The sequence below is a fragment of the Hippocampus guttulatus genome, chromosome 19, assembly GCF_054856545.1.
Source record: "Hippocampus guttulatus isolate MCC_2025c chromosome 19, RoL_Hgut_1.0, whole genome shotgun sequence".
In the NCBI taxonomy this organism is placed as follows: domain Eukaryota; kingdom Metazoa; phylum Chordata; class Actinopteri; order Syngnathiformes; family Syngnathidae; genus Hippocampus; species Hippocampus guttulatus.
Genome location: NC_141279.1, coordinates 4,181,827 through 4,197,121, shown reverse-complemented (window position 1 = coordinate 4,197,121; position 15,295 = coordinate 4,181,827). Strand labels below are relative to the sequence as shown.

The 15,295-nt window shown below is 43.4% G+C and overlaps 2 protein-coding genes across 2 annotated transcripts; one reads left to right on the top strand and one right to left on the bottom strand.

Annotated features, from left to right (window-relative positions):
* The first annotated feature begins 294 nt into the window (after positions 1-294).
* LOC147189626 (urotensin-2 receptor) lies at positions 295-2,355 on the top strand. The gene is made up of 2 exons (XM_086138806.1): positions 295-1,271; positions 2,173-2,355. Exons 1-2 carry the CDS (start codon positions 295-297, stop codon positions 2,300-2,302), a joined length of 1,107 nt encoding a protein of 368 aa, XP_085994932.1. The 3' UTR covers positions 2,303-2,355.
* A 2,266-nt stretch (positions 2,356-4,621) lies between these two features.
* ogfod3 (2-oxoglutarate and iron dependent oxygenase domain containing 3) lies at positions 4,622-15,273 on the bottom strand. Its single transcript, XM_086137742.1, has 9 exons — positions 15,100-15,273; positions 14,388-14,611; positions 13,259-13,334; positions 13,089-13,131; positions 12,675-12,739; positions 12,320-12,376; positions 11,691-11,844; positions 10,627-10,750; positions 4,622-5,804 (listed from the first exon to the last, which is right to left on the bottom strand). Exons 1-9 carry the CDS (start codon positions 15,165-15,167, stop codon positions 5,668-5,670), a joined length of 948 nt encoding a protein of 315 aa, XP_085993868.1. The 5' UTR covers positions 15,168-15,273; the 3' UTR covers positions 4,622-5,667.
* Positions 15,274-15,295: the final 22 nt, after the last annotated feature.

The window sequence follows — 15,295 nt, the reverse complement described above, 5'->3', positions numbered from 1 at the left end:
TACAAAAATTTAAATGATTTTGAAATTCACTTTTATTTTGAGTCGAACCTCTCAAGGTTAAATGGTTTGATCCAGGATCCCATTTGATTGTGCACGTGTACCTAATGTTGTGGCCGACGAGTGGAGATTGTTACGGCGATGACGTCGAGAGCAAAACTGCAGTGTGCCAAAGCTGCTCGCGATCTCGCAGGGCTGATCGCCGACACAGTCTGTATCAACGGGAGCACCCCCCCCCCCCCCTTCCCAAAACTTCTGCGATCGAGAGCGAGGCGCGCGGGAAGGGAGCGTTTATTTATGAAAAGGAAATTCAAAGTAGGGTGGGTGGAGAAAAACGAGAGGATGACTAATAAGTCTATTTTCAATTCAGCTCCGCCGACAGCCGACGAGGAACTCGTCATCACCTCTACTTTTGGGACCCTCCTGTCCGTCGTGTACGTTGTCGGGGTGTCCGGCAACGTCTACACGTTAGTGGTGATGTGTCACTCCATCCGCTTCGCAACGTCCATGTACATCTCCATCATCAACCTGGCTCTGGCGGACTTGCTCTACCTGTCCACGATCCCGTTCGTGGTGTCCACCTACTTTTTGAAGGACTGGTACTTCGGCGACGTGGGCTGCCGCGTCCTGCTCAGCCTCGACCTCCTCACCATGCACGCCAGCATCTTCACCCTCACCGTCATGTGCTCCGAGCGCTACCTGGCCGTCACTAAACCGCTGGACACGGCGCGCCGCTCCAAGAGTTATCGCAAGGCTTTGGCGTGGGGCGTGTGGCTCCTCTCCTCGCTCCTCACCGTACCCATGATGGTCATGGTGGCCCAGACCAGCGTCAAATCACCGGACGGGAGCGTGAAGAGGATGTGCGCGCCCACATGGGCGCCCCTCGCCTACAAAATCTACGTGACGGTTCTGTTCGGTACCAGCATCATGGCACCGGGTCTCATTATCGGTTACCTGTATGTCAAGCTCGCGCGCACCTACTTAGAGTCCCAGCGCAACTCGGTCATCAGCAAAAGCGGGAAGCGCTCGCCGAAACAAAAGGTTCTCCTCATGATCTTCACGATCGTCTTGGTGTTCTGGGCGTGTTTCCTGCCCTTTTGGATCTGGCAGCTGCTGCCGTTGTACCACAGCAAGCCGCTGAGCCTGGCCTCCAGGACGCACACCTGCATCAACTACCTGGTGGCCAGTCTCACCTACAGCAACAGCTGCATTAACCCGTTCCTCTACACGCTCCTCACCAAGAACTACAGGGAGTACCTGAAGAACAGACACAAGTACGTACGGCAAGACTCATTCATTCGAATTCCATATCGGCCGATCCGTTCATCCATCCATTATCCAAAGCGCTTATCCTTACCCGGATTGCGGGTGCGCTGGAGCTTATGCAGGCTGTCGTTGTTGCCGGCCAATTGCAGGGCAATCGCAGACAACCAGCCTTTTACACTCAAAACACCTTGAGACAATATAAGAGTATCCAATTAACCTACCGTGCATGTTTTTGGAATGTGAGAGGAAACCGGAGTACCCGGAGAAAACCCACGCAGGCATGGGGAGAACATGCTAACTCCACACAGTAAGCCTGGAGTTGAACCCCGGACCCTCTGCACTGTGAGGCGGACGTGTTTACTAGTCATTGAAATGACATTCCATGAATCCATTCCAGCCCCCCCGACCCCCCCCCCCCCCCCCCCACGTGCAGTTACGGTTGTCAGACCAACTTTGTTACCGTTAATGAAATTGGTAAATTAGAAATAAATTGGAAAAGAATAACTTTCTCCTGAAAATATATATTTTTAAAATGTCGTCCTTTTCCACAGTTTGTGTCAAATTTGAAAAAGTACCAGTGAATTATTTTTTTCTCTGAAATATTGATGATTCATTATATATCAAGTCAAGTACGACTTTTATTGTCAAATGTGCTGCATGTGTAACATACAGCACAGATGAAATGTCCTCCCTCTTAAACAGACGACACACAACAAGAGGAGCCGCTGCGGGTGCCCGCAGTCCGTATTCTGTATTGTTGTTCAAGAAGCAACGAATACATTCTGAAATGATCTGTGGTTTTGTGTGCACGTCATTCCCGGACACCTTCATTCACAAAGTTGTTGTTTTTTTCCCCGTCTCACCCTGTTGTTGTTGTTTCACGATTAACATCATCAACAACAAAAACAGGAGCTTCTACAGGTACACGTCATCGTTTAAGCGGCGGCCACCCAGCTTGTATTCGTGCGGCAAGGCCGCGTCCTCCAGCAACCAGTTCGAGTTCACGTCTGAGACGCTCGTCATGGGAACGTTCAAGTGATGTGGAGGGGGGCGGGGGCCGCTTGGAAATGAAGTGGAGGCTTTTCAGGAAGCGCAAAGAGGTAGGTGACAACCCCCTAAATTCGGGTCCACACACACAATATTGCTGTGGAATATTTTAGCAGCCCACACCTACAGGCAAGCAAGATGGCAGCATCCATTTTTGAATAAGCAACCTAAAGATTTAGTAGGTCAGAAGACAGAGTTTCAATGTGACGTTCAATTATGATCATATTACCAAATATTGAGGCCGACAACACTAAAACAATCGAATCGTCATTGGTCTGTGGGGAAATATGCTCAAGAAACGTACACACTTTTTTTTCCGCAACTATTCTATTTATACCTCAGTGATCAACAAACAAGAACAACACTTTGTTAGGGTTCAAAAATGCTTTGTTGTCCTTTCTGAGCCCTTTTTTTGTTCTTTCATGGCACTATGCCAGGGGTGGGCAAACTACGGCCCGTGGGCCGAATCCGGCCCGTTGGTCTTTTTAATCCGGCCCGCCAAAGGTTGGTCCACAATTAAGGTTCGATGTGAATGATTGCATTCATTTCAATTGGACTTGTAATGACAGGTATTTCACCGCCAGGGGGCGCATTGACTTGAAGTTGCAGAACACGGGGGGGCGGGGCAATCTTTTCGACCACCTAGTACCTCTGTATCGCTCTACTTCTACTGGTCTGATCACAACCCATCTGCAGCGATGCACAGGCTAAAATAGGTCATCAACAACACTTTTGTCATTTAAAAAAAGTATATTAATACCGTACTTTCATGCTTTTGTTCTGTTGATGTTTGATATGGACTGTCAACAAATGCATTTTTTTTTTAATGTACCATAGCTCGTGCTGACCTGGCCCTTCTGTCAAATTTTAAAAGTCAATGCGGCCCCCGAGCCAAAAAGTTTGCCCACCCCTGCGCTATGCTGATGTAACATCCTATTTCGGCAGCGAATAACCCGTACCTATTTGAGATGTTCTTTTTGAAAGATCAACTAATGCTCCAACGCGCCTCATGTTTTATGGAGGGCTGATCTGATTTTTAATGAAAGAACCTTGTTGACTTCATTAACGTGTTATCGGCTCAAAAATACATCTGTTCTTTCGGGCGCCACAATGCTAGGACACAAAACAGACAGTTTTCGCGCGGGAGTCATCGAACTTCAAATTTTACACCTCGGGGAAAAAAGCCAGAATTTGAACCGTTTTTTGGGGGGGGGGGGCAGCGCATCATGCGAGGTACGGTGAAGTATTTTGTGGGTTCGTTATTTCCATAAATTCAAGAGGAATCTTATCACTTCACTTTAGACCTGTGAATGTTGCACGCCAGCATATTTGCTGGTCATGCATAGAAACAGGAAGTAGCTATTATTGCGGCTATTTAATTTAAAAAACGTGTTCCTTAATTTCTCATGAAATGAATCTAAATGAAAAAACAGGAGCACATGAGGCCACTATTTCAATTTGAATAAGATTGAAATAGAGGAAATGCCTGGGCAGAGAGGTGTGTACTCGACTAATTTTCCCATCAAATTTGATCGCAAAATGGACGGTCGCACCTAATGAACTCGGTAATATGGCTTTGGGCTTTTCTGCGAGGGTCTGTTGATGGGGAAAAAAAAAAAGTTCGAGCGGCATTTGCTGATTATTTGCACACAATTGGATGTTGGAAGTTACCAAGGCAACAATGTATCTGCTTGACCCTTTCATGTCTTGTATACGAATATTAGATAAATGACATTTTCAAAAGCCAACGTCCCGGTTACACTTGAACTTTTTTCGAGTGCGCGCACGTCAAGTGCCACAAACTCATGAATTAATTCATTGCAACCTATCCTTGAGTGCTTTGTGTACAATGAAGGAGCATAGAGGTGGAAACAAAAAAAAAACATCCTTTTCTTCGCGACTATTGTGTCGCTTCACACTTTGGAAGGAGTATCACGTTGCAATTTCATATCACAGCAAAAGCTGTTTTGCCAGTCAGAATCGGTTCACAAAATAAAACATCTTGGGGTGAGAGACACACACTGAATCTTAAAAGATGTGCCGCTTAAAAATGTGAATCTTCAAGGATCTTCAAGTGCACAGATAAGCACTCACGGCATACCAATTAAAGCAACGTCGTGGAATTCTTTAGGGAGGAGATGCCGTACAGGGAACACTTTTTAACTCATTCACTCCCAAAGACGTTTTTAAACGTCTTTTCAGACTTGGTCTAGAATTGGCTGGTACTGAATGAGTTAAAAGGAATAAATCACAGGGACAAGAGAGCCATTCACTATTCCAAAGGAATAGACATGAGAAAGAAAATGTGCAGTCCTTATTTCCATAACTCAAAATTTAATCACCTTTATTTCATAGTGTGCAAAAATGAATGAATGCCAACTATCATGGTTGATTAACAAAGACAACCCCCCCCACAAAAAAAATGTAAAAATATTTTAAAACCCATTGATGTCTTGCAGCAAAAACAAAAGGAAAACATTACAATCCAAACAATTACATGGAATTAAAAAAAAAAGTAATTTAAAAAAAAATAAACAGTTAAGTTTGGCTTGAACAAAAACACTTGACTTTGCTCAGTGGCATCTTCACTTTTCCGGCGTTGGATACAATCTGCATCGGAAAACACTTCGTCCGTCACATTTTTAAATATGCCGCGGCAAGTGCTTATCCGACAGTTACAATTTTAATATACATAGTAGCGCGAATCGTGATTCGGCCCGTAAATCCGTCGACTGATCCCAGGGCGAGGTGCGGATGCAGTTCAATGAGCTTTAATGCAGGAGCTGAGCCAATAAGGGACCTATGATAGACAGGAACGTGGCTAGAAAGCGTAAGCGCTCCTGGCCAAGAGGAGCTCCTCTCCTGAGTACTGTTTTCCCATGTTGCTTGTTGTAGCTGCTTGTCAGCTCTTCATTAAATATTAAAATCACACATTGTCTCTCACACACACACTGTTGATAGCGAGGCAATTGATTGGCATCTTGATGAAGTCTACCTCGACTGATCAAGGACTGATATGGAAACGTGTGCAGAATCAAAACACCCTGAACGAATCTGAATTGGATTTTTTTTTAAAAAACAAAAAAATGTCCAATGAAAGCAATTTAAATACCTCCGTAGAAATGGTGGAAATGGATTTTTTTTTTTTTTTTTGCAGTGGCACACTCAAAAAGCCTGTTAACAAGACAGACTGTACAATAAGATCAAAGGAACCCTGCAACAAATTCATCCTTCTTTCCTCTCATCCTTCTTCACCCTTTTACCTCCACACCGCTTGCATTCTCCAGGGCTTGACTGAGACGGATGACCGTGATGCCCCCCCACCCCCCAACCCCCACCCCATCGCCCATGGCTGCCTCAAGGGAAAGCAGGGTCGGCGATGGCTTGTGTCGGGTCGCACGTAAAGGACACCGTGATGGCATATCGGGTACCCCAAGTCACCTTCTCCACACGGTGGAGGTTCTCAGAGCCGGAGGAAAAATAAGACACTCGACCTGGGGCAAGGAGAATGATGGGCGGGTGGGAGGGGAGAGAGAAAGAAAAAAAATACAATGGGGTAAAAATATTTTTAAATTTGACAGTTTAGGATGGAAAGTTAATAGCTTTATTATTATTATTTTTTTTTTTAATGGATGCAGCGGGGATATTCGTAACCATATTCAAAATCGAAACAGAGGCTACAATCTCCACCATCTGTGCAGCTTGATCATGAGTGTGCTGTAGGAAACGGGCCTTGAGGGCTTTCGAGATGCCTTAGGCCATTCGGTTAAAGTGACAGTTTCCTCCGCAAGTTTCACAAGGGAAACATGAATCCCATCTGTAATGAATCCCTGAAATATGAATGTGAGCCTTTTTGAAGACTTTCAAACTGCCCATGGGTGTGGATGGCAGTGTAAAAATGTGTTGGTTTTTACGCCGCCGTTTGAATTATGACCAATCTCGGGTTCACAACTACAATGGCGAGTGATATCAAAAGTGGATGGAAACAGATGAGATTGACGCTTTTAACACACACCAAAAAAAAAAAAAAAAAAAAAAAAAAAAAAAAATCAGTCATGAATCACAATGTATGACAAAGGTAGATTGGATAAAACACATTTGAATGATTCTGAAGTCGACTCGTCAGTCTGCACAAATCTGGCATGACTTCATTTTGACTTTTTCATCCAATTCATTATTATTTATCATTAAAAATATATATTTGTAAAAATCCTTGAACTTGACTTCGGCGGGGGGGAAAAAAAAATAAAAAATCCAGGAATATGCCTGAATTTCCTGTGCAACCCTTGTAACTATTGTTCCAAAGAAGGCCATGCATATTTTCACTGGAGCTACACAAAAGGCAGCAACAAACAGCTAAAAAAAAAAAAAAAAAAAAGTAAACTTGGCTGGCTATTCATTTGCTGTGGCTACCTGTTTTTTTATTTTATTTTGGTGAGAATGGTCAGGTTTGCATCCTTTATGGGAGACGTCTTTGCTTGAGCGAACGTGTCAATGACCTATTGCCATTTATCTGTGAATCTAATTCCCCCCCCCCCCCCCGACAAGGAAAATCCTCCAGTGTTGCAGTTGTCTGCTGTGTGCAGCGACGAATGACTTGGAGATTTAAAACAACATCCGCTTGATTTGAATTGCAACTTTTTTGGGTGAATCTGAACTAATAAACCCGTTTGTGGCAATTGCAGTTATTGGAGTCCTTGTCTTGTTTGCACACACACTCCGAGGTACGGGCTTATTAATATTTTCCTAATTCTATTCGTAGTGAAGATAACTTTCTCCGAAATGAATGAAAGCGTCGTGTAAAATCAGTGACAAAAATATCGATTTTGCCTAATGTGCGCTGAGAGCCAATTAGTTTAATGCTGATGAAAAGGAGGCTCAATTAGCTGCAAAGAGCACCACAATAGAATAATCTCTGTGGGAAAAAAAATATGTGCGACTTCCGCTGTCACGCTGCTCGCTCAAACAATTGGCAGATACAGCGTATTCCGCTCCGAAGATTAGTGCTGACAATGGCGAGCAATTGCCAAGGGGGGGGGGGGGGACATATCAACACTCTGTCCAAACTTCATTTATTGGAATGTCACGTTCCAAAGTCTTTCAGCACACTCTATAGAAAATCCGGAATAATTGCGTGATCTGCACGCGAAGCCCAAATCCAACGCACAGCTCTCTCGGTCGGATGTGCCTTGAATTCAAACGAAAGAAACAATTCTTTTTTTTTTTGGCGCCCAGAATGAAATTAGGACCCCATACAGTGTTTTAGAGATAACAATCTATCCATTCAAATCACACGTTCCCATCCCAGATATCAGGTGTGCCTGCACTTAAGCGTTGAGAGTTGACTCAGCAAGAAGAAATTAATTCACGGAGGTTTTTAATTTTTAATGGCTTAGCTTGGCTTCAATGGCTTTGCTGCTTCAGTGTCCCACAATATTTGGGTAAGGATATTAGTTCGGGGCCATTGGAAGTGTAGTGGTTCACAAAGATGACCTTCAATCAGTTCACGTGGGATCAATTTAGCCTCGGCATCCCATTCACAGTCATTTTGATGGAGGATGTGGTGTACCTTTCACCTTGAATCAGCCAGAATAGTTTCCAGCCTCTGGTATTATCCCTAACGGGAGATGCAGGACAGGATATATGACCAGAGACATTTGCAAGCATATTCACACTTAATGATATGCGAAAATTAACTTCTTCATAAAAAAAACAAAAAAAACCTCAATACTACAGAGCTAAGCACTTGCCAGGAAGAAAAAAAAAAAAAAGTGACTTCAAGCTATTCCACTTGACCCGTACTTTGCGTTTGGCCTCTGAGCAGTCCAATTGACATGGTGGGCGATTGAAACAATCGATAAGCTATTTTGCCGTGATTGGTGCCTTTTGGTTGACGTCTCTCGGCAGACGGGAGACGATGTACAAACATGAAGCAATCAATGCAATCGCTCCTCCCAGCAGTTTGAGACAGAAATGGCCCAGCGTGAGGGTGGCCCAGATGTTCTATGGAGAGATATTTTTCTCGGGGGGTCTTTCACACTGGAATCTTTATAGTTGTTATCTGGCGTGCCGCAACACAGCAGCCGCCGTGTGTGTACATTTGATTGAAGCAAAGTGGGGAAATGGGCTTTTCTACTTTCAAGGTCCTCTGAGCGCTTTTCACTCCGATTCTTTATTGATCATCTGATGATGTAGCATCAGGAGCGACTGAGTGGCTGTTCAGTATTTTCAAATCAATGTATGGACCCATCGCAATCCCCTCGCATGCCTATTAACTCATTCACTCCCAAAGACGTTTTTAAACGTCTTTTCAGACTTGGTCCAGAATTGGCTGGTACTGAATGAGTTAAGATGCCATTTCTGGAAGCATGTAGATGTTTGCAAGGTTTTGGAATCATGCTTCGTCAGAAATTTGCCTGAATGTCATTATTTGACACACAACCAAAAGTAATGGTCTGTTTCACCCTGGAGAACCCAAGAACCAAAGTAATTCCAATAAATGTGGCATTGAAATCATTATCTCGTAATCTTTGCGAGGGAATGCAAAGTTGTTGTTTTTTTTCCTTCTATGTCCCATCAGGGGCTCTGTAATTTTCCCACATACCAAAGTTGGACGCTGAGTCATTCGGATAATTTCCTCTCCATTTGGGAAACTTTCTTGAAAAAAACCCAACTCATGCCCCCCCCAACACTCGATAGCTTGAACACGAAGCACTTCTTTCCCCCATGGGGCTGACATGTCATTATTAGTCTTAATCTTACTTTTTTTTTTTTTTTTCTTTTGCCTTCTCCCGCAAGCCTGATTGTTGCCTTGGAGTTTTGATTAAATCTTAGTCATAGCAAAGAGACATGATTATCCCGGGGGAAACTAATCACCCGTTCGAATCAACCTCCTGCAAAGTCAAAGCAACATGACAGTCGACCGCGACGCATCATCAATGAGGTGAAGTTGTGATTTAGGGGCGGGGGGGTAGGGGGGTTGGGGTGATAAATAAATAGCTAGGCTACCGATGCATAATGTGCGCGAGGCGTTTTGTGATGTCTCAAAATAAAAGCGTCAGACAAAAGGCACTGGATTATTTGACAGCTTCTTTGGTGTGATTCCAAATGGGTTTGTTTAATTCTGCGTAGAAATCAAAAGCAGGCAAGAGGATTTTTAAAGAGACAGGTGTCTTTTTTTGTTTGTTTGTACGAACCATCTCTTCTGTTCTACATCAAGCATGCGTCGCAAGGTTTGGGATCGGCGTGTCCTAGTTCTTTTTTAGTATTCTCACCTCATTGATGAAAGCTATGACAGTGTCATGTCATCATCATTCTTCAATTTTTGGAAACGAGCAACAAAATGTCTCCTTTAGCATGCTCAAAAAATGTCTCGTTCTCTCCAAATAATCCCTTTTGGGGGGTTTTTTTGGGGGAACACTTTCGGGCCACATATTCTGAAACCGAGGAGGTCCGGGAAATATTTTGGCAAAGAAAAAAAAAAAAAAGAAAAGAATTCATGACGTAGAGGTACCATGAAACATTTGTAAGACTCAAAATGAGGAATTTGTAACACTTTCCACCACAGAGGCAACCGTCTTAAATAACAATTTGAGCGAGTAAAACTTTCATGTACGTTTGTCAAGCACCACTTGCGTGCGCCATTCATCCTTACTCATAGATGCTTTTCACTCTTGACCTGCTGCCCAAAGATGCACACGGCTCCCGTTTCTAATCTTCGAAGCATGAAGGGTACCTTTTCAACTTTATGCACTCAATCAAGCGATTCAAACGTAAAACCTGGTGAACCGCAGTTTGGTTTTATAGCCAATGAAGACCGCTTCAAGGGGATCAAATGATGGACCGGGAAAGAGACTATTCCTCCGGGTAGCGCTGATGTCTCAAGTGTTGCTTGATACAAAAAGCTACCTTCAGACACATTATCCTTCCCGAGGGAATGAGCAGTAAAGCTTTCAAATGACAAAGGAGGGGAGAAGAAATAAATAGACCGGGTTGAAATTAACTCATAGCTATTGGTACAATTGATGGGGCCATACCCGTGGCAAGGTGGCGTTTTTGGAAAACTTTTTCAAAGGGGGCGCTAGGCAGGCTCTCGTTTGGAAATGGACTCCGACGTTACCCAAACTGTGTGAAAAACAGTCATTTATCACTAATTCATTCATGATGAAAGTAAACCGGATATATTTCAAGGGGGTCGAAGTGGACTCCAGAAACTCAAAAGAAGTGGTTAGGGTTTGGGTGCGCAATGGATTCTTCCCCCCCCCCCCCCCGTTAATTCTGTATAAGTAAATAATGTCGTGCAGACGTGGTATTTACCCGCCTTTGGTTCCACCGTCTTATTGCCATTTTGGTCCATGAAGACAAATCGTCCTCCAGTGAAGTCTGAGCCGTAGTCAGAAAGGTACAGGAGGGATGTGTAGTCAAATGAGCCATAGGTGACCTGGAAAGGGGGTGGAAACAAATTAGTTACACAATCTGAATGATTAGGAGCAAAATACCACCATAGGGACAGTCTGGAGCCCTGGACAGGCACGATTAATCGAGTTTCGTGTTACTGTTTATCTTTTGCTTGCTATGTACCAATTGCAGATTTGAATTCTGTCAAAATACAATTTGTGCGGTGACACAGTAATTGCCGCAGGATCGACGGGAAGGAAATTTGCTATCGAAAATGTCAAAGGCCATTAACATTTTCACGAGGGTGGGGGGCGCCAATACTACTCCCCCCCAGCCTACCACAAAACGCCTGCAGAGAGACACAGCGCAGGGAGACAAATCATTCCCTGTTCAATTCTTTCAGCCGCTGACATCCAGCGGGAGTTAATGAGATGGCAAATATTTATCTGGCTGCACAAAACCAATATGACACCGATAATACGCTAAAGGACAATGCAAAATGAAATGCCTCCATTTTTTTTTTTTTTAGAAAAAGCATGACAGCAGATGTAGCAGCGACACAATTCACGCTCATCTCGCCGTGTTTCAGTTTTCTCGGACGTGCAGTATTATTATGAGGTGTGATGCCAGGACATACAATTTGCTTCCAAATGTATCGTTTTAAAACATGATTCAGAACTGTCTGGTTCAAAAATGTTCTCTACAGTATGGTACACTGTCAACATTAACAATGGCTTTATTGTTTTGTTTTGTTTTTTAGACATAAAATAAGTGAACCTGCGCAGCTTTGAGAAGTAATTGCAAAGGTATTGGTTCTGGGAAATAAATTTGACAAATTAGATTCAGGTACAGAGCATAAAATCTAAAAATAGCAGGGCACAGTCCGTTTTATGATAGCAGAGGGGGTGGGGGGGGGGGGCAACTCCTCCAGCAAGTGTGCTTGCGGGTCATAAGGAATGTCTAAATGATCGATCGCGAAATACCTTATCAATGTGCGGGTGCCAGTACTCGTCATGTTGGGTCTTGGCTATTGTCGAGTTGATCCTGGAGAAGAAGGTGGGCTTGGTGAGGTACATCAGGGTTTGGTCTAACCCAAACGTCTCTGCAATAACTGTTTGGATTCGCTTGCGAACATCTCTGAGGATGAAAATAAAGATGACAGATGTTAAGGCGGCGCGGGCAAAGCTTGGTGTCTACAGTTTAGCATGTAAGGCTTCATGAGAAGTAATAACGCTTCGTCTGATATGTTTATCACCTCTCCTGTAATTTAAACTGGGATTATACATTCCCCAAAAATACATCAAACTCGTTACAATTAGTGTTTGCAACTTTCCAGCGTGAATAAGGGGATGAAAGGGGGGTGGGAGGTGGGGGGGGGAGTGGTGAAGTGAGGCTGTGTTCTAATGTTGCTCACAGCGTGAACACTGGAAATTCAACCTGTAAGACGATCAATGAGTTTGTTTCTTTCTGCTTGCCGACATTCGTTGTGCTCGCCTTTGTCAAAGGAATTATTCATGTCGACTTGATGAACTGATTAAACTAGAAGAAATTAGCCAGTGTCGCTGTCAAATAAAAGCCCGCTTTCTTTCAAATGGCGGCTAAATGTTTCAACCTGTAAAGTTGGAAATCCTCTTGTGTGAACACGTCTTGGATCTGTTCCCCAAAATATCTGGAATCACACACACACACACACACACACACACAAGTCCAGGAAGAGATCACATTAATGGGATCTGTTAACGTAACATCGAAACATGCGGTTCGTGTCAACCGTATGGCTGAAGACCTGGAGACAAAAGCTCGTAGGAAACAGCATATGAGCAAAATTGATAAATACATGGAGAAAAAAAAAACGCACCCTTGGTAAATGTTACATATTACGCAAGACGTTCCAGCAGTGTAATACAAGGGGGAAAAAAAAAAAAAACCACTCGGAGCAGAATCTTACGACAGCAAGAGTGTCCCACCTGTAAATGTTGACAAACTGTGGCCCCATTGACAACGCTCCCGAGTGCAGGTCCAAGATAGACGCCTGAAAAGTCAAAACCAAACAACAGTGAGCACTGGAAATTTTCAGCAGATGCATGGCACAGTCAAAAATGGTCTCCTCTGCCCTTTACCACTTCATGTCAACTCCATTAGGACTTTGGTGGACTTTGGAAATAATCCAGAAATGCTGAATGTCGAGAAAACGGCGAAGAAAAACTTCTATGGACATAATTGGGTCAAATCGTATTGTGCAAGCGGGTTATGTGCAATTTCAAAATCTCTTCCAAGAAAATCATTCAAGGGGATGAGAGAAACATAAAAAAAAAAATTAATAGAGTGTTGACTGCGCAATAATTAAAGTTTGTCCGAGCTTTATTGGGCAATATACTCACGCCGCCCTCGGATCCAGCCAGCTGAAGACCCCTCTCAGCCAGCCTGAGTCAAAGACAGTCATAAAAGTGATTCACTTGCCCCATCAAGGAAGTGAAAGTAAATAGAAAGAAAAATTAAAACAACTTGAGAAAAAGAAGTCAGACAGATTGTTTTCTCTGACGGTATTCACCTCTTGAGGACCTGAGCTTCCTCCCGGGTCACCACGCCGTCCGCGACAGCACGCCCGCACTTCTGAGGGGTGCATCCTGATCGAGGAGAAAAACACAAAGAGGAAGTGGAAAATAATTGGAGTTTAATGACGTGCTATAAATCTCCCACAAAAACTGATGGACAGAAAAGAAAACCTTGGCTTGCTATGGATACAAAAGTGCAGCAGGCACCAACAAATACTTCAGAAAGTCAAATATTTTGTGTTGAAACGCTCTTGAGTCGTAGAGTGAAGATGACCTTCAAGATATTTTTTGGGGGGTGATGGGGAGATAATTTTGGGGAAAATCTATCTTTTTGTTTGCGTCAGCCAAAATGGCAATACATTACTGTATTGGCGCAATATTTCTGCATATTGCACCAAAAGGCATCTTAAGTTCCATAGTTGATATCACTGAGTGTTGACTCCTCTTAGAATGGCCAGCAGACGCATGAGGTGCAGGAAAACATGTCATTCATAAAATTATAATACCAATGCTGAACATGAGGGAGGCGGAGGAGGGACAAGTGGGAGTTTTGTGTTCCAGTTATTCAAGGTTGATTTTGGAACGGGGCGAAGCCAAGGTGAGAAGACATCTCCTGGTAAGTCAATGACAACACCAGAGCAGGTGTCCAAGTGAAACAGCTGCAAAATTAGACAGAGTGTGAAAGACAGTTGGTGGCTTTTTTTTTTTTTTTTTAACACTTGTTAATCACACTTCGGGCATAGACCATCGAACCAAGGTCGGGCGACATCAGTACTGCGTGGAAAGTCAATGGTTGTCACTTTAAGAAAGCTGCTGCCCTCTAGCGGACAAATGATTCAACAGCATTCGCAAAATAATCTTGTTTTATTTTATTCTTAGGCTGTTGTCAGAAAACACAGGCCATTTTGGCACATATCATCTTGGCAAATGGCTATTCGATTCGTGTTTGCAGCGACACGTCACTGTCTGTTGTGTTATTTGGTTTGTGTGTGGATGGGTAAGGCATTGGACAACCACATATTTTTACAAATGGCAATCCAAATTTCAGAGTCGTAATCAGTTTAACTTCATTCCATTCCAGTCCTGGCTCACAGTGCTCCAGTGGTGTCAAAGCGAAAGCCTCACCTGGGTAGCGTTTGTAGTTCTCATAATCTTCTGAGCACTGAATGAAGTAGACTCTGGGCTCGGGAGACACGTTTTCACGCTGGCTGACCAATGTTTCTGTTATGTCACGATCCAAAGTGACATATAGCCAAGTAGCTGACCCACACATACATAGGATAACCAGCAACAAAGTGGTTAACCCTCTGGAAGTCCACCAGGCTGTGCCCTGCCGCAGTGCATTACCCCTGATGAAGGGGGGAATCAGAAATCAGACATAAAAGCCATTGAAGTAACGGTTTTTAAACTTTAAACATTTAATGTCCAATTCGGAATTCACCTTTTGTGTGTGATATTTTGTATCAATGTTGATACAAAATACCGTCATATTTTGTATTTATTGTAAAATGGTTACATTGTACTCTTTTAAGTAGTCGAACGAGGCATTTTATGAGGGGGGGAAAACAACATTTTAGATTTTAATACTGTATTTGCTACCTAAAAAAAGCAACAAGAATAAGTTTTAAAATATCAGAGCCGTGTATCGTTCATCGGTCAGCATGACAAGGTGTGTTAAAACGTCTCTTGTGCGTAATTGACTTTTTTTTAAATAAAAGAAAATGTTACACTGGGCATTACGAGGTCATCATTCAACTATGTGTTTATGTTTGAGACTTCGTCTGGAAAGAAGTCTCTTTCAACGTTTACTCAAGCCGAAATCAGTTGACTGGCTCACCTTTTGATTTTCCTCCCGATCTCTGTTGAATTCAAGCCTTTCGCATTTCGCTGTCGTACCGGCGCCATTAAAACCCTCGCCTGCCGTGCAGCTTTCTCAAAACGCAGTCATGCACGCTTATAGTCGTTGTCTGCTAAACTATATTACACACAACAGACCGCGCCACGAGCAACCAAATCTTTATTTTAAATTTATT

Excerpts from the sequence above, each read along its gene's own strand:
- LOC147189626 (XM_086138806.1), top strand. The coding sequence starts at position 295 with ATGAAAAGGAAATTCAAAGTAGGGTGGGTGGAGAAAAACGAGAGGATG. Across the intron at positions 1,272-2,172 it reads TACCTGAAGAACAGACACAA|GAGCTTCTACAGGTACACGT; the intron begins GTACGTACGGCA and ends CAACAAAAACAG.
- ogfod3 (XM_086137742.1), bottom strand. The coding sequence starts at position 15,167 with ATGGCGCCGGTACGACAGCGAAATGCGAAAGGCTTGAATTCAACAGAG. Across the intron at positions 13,335-14,387 it reads GAACTACAAACGCTACCCAG|GATGCACCCCTCAGAAGTGC; the intron begins GTGAGGCTTTCG and ends CTCCTCGATCAG. Across the intron at positions 10,751-11,690 it reads GGCACCCGCACATTGATAAG|GTCACCTATGGCTCATTTGA; the intron begins GTATTTCGCGAT and ends CCCCCTTTCCAG.